This window comes from Cyprinodon variegatus, unplaced genomic scaffold (assembly GCF_000732505.1).
Source record: "Cyprinodon variegatus isolate N-32 unplaced genomic scaffold, C_variegatus-1.0 Scaffold171, whole genome shotgun sequence".
In the NCBI taxonomy this organism is placed as follows: domain Eukaryota; kingdom Metazoa; phylum Chordata; class Actinopteri; order Cyprinodontiformes; family Cyprinodontidae; genus Cyprinodon; species Cyprinodon variegatus.
Window position 1 is genome coordinate 1,000,132 of NW_015150624.1, and position 2,723 is coordinate 1,002,854.

At 42.2% G+C, this 2,723-nt stretch overlaps 1 protein-coding gene across 1 annotated transcript in view; it reads left to right on the forward strand.

The window, feature by feature from the left end:
- The window catches only part of LOC107087036 (protein NLRC3-like), a 28,850-nt gene extending 26,950 nt beyond the window's left edge, over positions 1–1,900 (forward strand). Inside the window, exon 6 of the mRNA XM_015378370.1 lies at positions 141–1,900. Within this exon, the coding sequence (XP_015233856.1) occupies positions 141–1,900 (1,760 nt within the window). The remainder of the gene's footprint in view (positions 1–140) is intronic.
- The last annotated feature ends 823 nt before the right edge of the window (positions 1,901–2,723 follow it).

Below are 2,723 nucleotides of genomic sequence, written 5' to 3' on the forward strand. Positions count from 1 at the left end.
TTTAAACTAAAATACATTTTCTGTAAATATTGAATGTTTCCTTGATAGAAATGCCCATAAGCAGCCCTCAGTTAGAACATTAGAGGTAGTTTTTGTTCTCCGGCCGAAATGTTTCCTCATGTGTCTGTTTCTTCATTTAGATGTTAATAGTCGATGTCAACATGACCTTAGAGTGTCTCTGAAGAAGAAGTTTGAATGTGTCTATGAAGGCATTGCTAAAGCTGGAGAGGAAACCTTTCTTAATGAAATCTACACAGAGCTGTACATCACAAAAGGAAAGAGTAGAGAAGTCAATGATGAACATGAGGTCAGGATGATTGAAGCAATATCCTGGAAAAAAAACAGACCAGAAACAGCAATCAGGCCAGAAGACATCTTCAATCCATTTGGAAGAAGGGATCGGATCAGAACTGTGATGACAATGGGTGTGGCTGGCATCGGGAAAACGATCTTAACACAGAAGTTCACTCTGGACTGGGCTGAAGGCAGAACCAACCAGAACATCCAGTTCATATTTCCATTCAACTTCAGACAGTTGAATGTTCTAAAAGAGGAAAAGTTCAGCCTAGTGGGACTGATTCATAAACACTTTAAGCCGGTTAGGGATGCAGGGATTTGCAGCTTTGAACAATTCCAGATTCTGTTCATCTTAGACGGTCTCGATGAGAGTCGACTTCTTCTGGACTTCAAGAACAACGTGACTCTGAATGATGTGACAGAGTCCACCTCAGTGGATGTTCTGCTGACTAACCTCATCAGGGGGGAACTGCTTCCCTCGGCTCTCCTCTGGATAACCACGCGACCTGCAGCAGCCAGTCAGATCCCTCCTGAGTGTGTTCGCATGGTGACAGAGGTCAGAGGTTTCACTGATCCACAGAAGGAGGAGTACTTCAAGAAGAGGTTCAAAGATGAAGAGAAGGTCAGCCGGATCATCTCCCATGTTAAGAGATTAAAAAGTCTCTTCATTATGTGTCACATCCCAGTCTTCTGCTGGATCACTGCTGATGTTCTGGAGGGTCTGTTAGAGACCAGAGATGGAGGAGATCTGCCCAAGACCCTGACTGAGATGTACATCCGCTTCCTGATGATTCAGAGTAAAAAGAAGGAAGAAAAGTATCTTAGAGGAGCTGGAAAAGATTCAGACATCAGGAAGATGCTTCAGTCTCTTGGAAAACTGGCATTTAAGCATCTGCTGAAAGGAAACCTGATCTTCTATAAACAAGACCTGGAAAAGTGTGGCATCAACATCAAAGATGCTTCTTGTTTCTCAGGAGTGTTCAATGAAATCTTTAAAAAGGAGAAAGGGATGGACGACACCTCAGTCTACTGCTTTGTTCATCTGAGCTTCCAGGAGTTTCTGGCTGCAGCCTACATGCTCCAGTGCTTCACCAGCAGAAATACAAAAAAACTCAGGAAGTTCTTTGGGTATTTATACATCTGCCCATCTCTGGAGGATTTCCTGAAGAGAGTCATGGAGAAATCCCTCAGCAGTAAAAATGGCCACCTGGACCTGTTAGCTCGCTTCCTTCATGGCCTCTCAGTGGAGTCCAACCAGAGCCTCTTAGGAGGCCTGCTGGGTTGGAGAAAAAACAGTGCAGGAACCACACAGAGGGTCATAAACAATCTGAAGAAGATGAACACTGATATGATCTCTCCTGATAGAAGCATCAACATTTTCCAGTGTCTAATGGAGATGCAGGACCTCTCAGTTTATCAGGAGATCCAACAATTCGTAAAATCGGGGAAGGAGCTCTCAGAGATCCAGTGCTCAGCTCTGGCCTACATGCTGCAAATGTCAGATGAGGTATTGCATGAGTTGGACCTGAAGAAGTACAACACATCAGATGATGGACGACGTAGACTGGTTCCAGCTGTGAGGAACTGCAGAAAGGCTCGGTGAGTCCAGATTTCTTCATGGTGTGATGCTGATTCAGCTCTATTGTCTTCCAGGTTCTGCTTTATTGTTCAAGTTGCTTCTGGTTGTTTTTGTCCTTTAACTTCTTGCTTCATCCTTTGGAATTTTCAACTGTTAAAACATATAAACCTCCATCTCTTTTAAGACAGCTCTATCTGAGCTTTTAATGTTGAGAGATTTGGATTATTTTCAAAAATTTCCCAATTTTGAGGCAATTCATAACATAAAAAAGTTCTCCTCGCTCATTGGGCTGTCCGCCCAGAATTGCCCTTTTTTGTCTATTTGACTTTTTATATTAAGTTTTATATATATATATATATATATATATATATATATATATATATATATATATATATATATATATTTCTGCTGTTGCAATGGCTGTTTGGATTCAAAACCAACTTTTGTTTTGCCAAAAACTTCCATCTGAATTTGTAAATTATAGCCAAAGTATTTTCAAAAACATATTTATATAGCGTCAGTTCACAACACATTTCATCTCAAGGCACTTTACAGTTCACCAGATCATACAGTCAGACTGGTTCAAAGTTTTTAACAGGAAGAAACCTCCAGCAGAACCAGGCTCAGTGTGAGCGGCCATCTGCTGAGTCCCACTGGGGTTTAAGGAGACAGAGACAGAGATAGAAGAGGCAACTGTAAAAGGTGCGCATCCAGGAAACACACAGCCAGGCATACGAGCTCCGAGCCAGCTCCCATGTCAGAGGATGAAGAGAGCACATCCGGCCAGTCACAGTCAGAGAAACAGGACTACACTGAAAAACAGACCTGCACATTGAATAGCAATTGT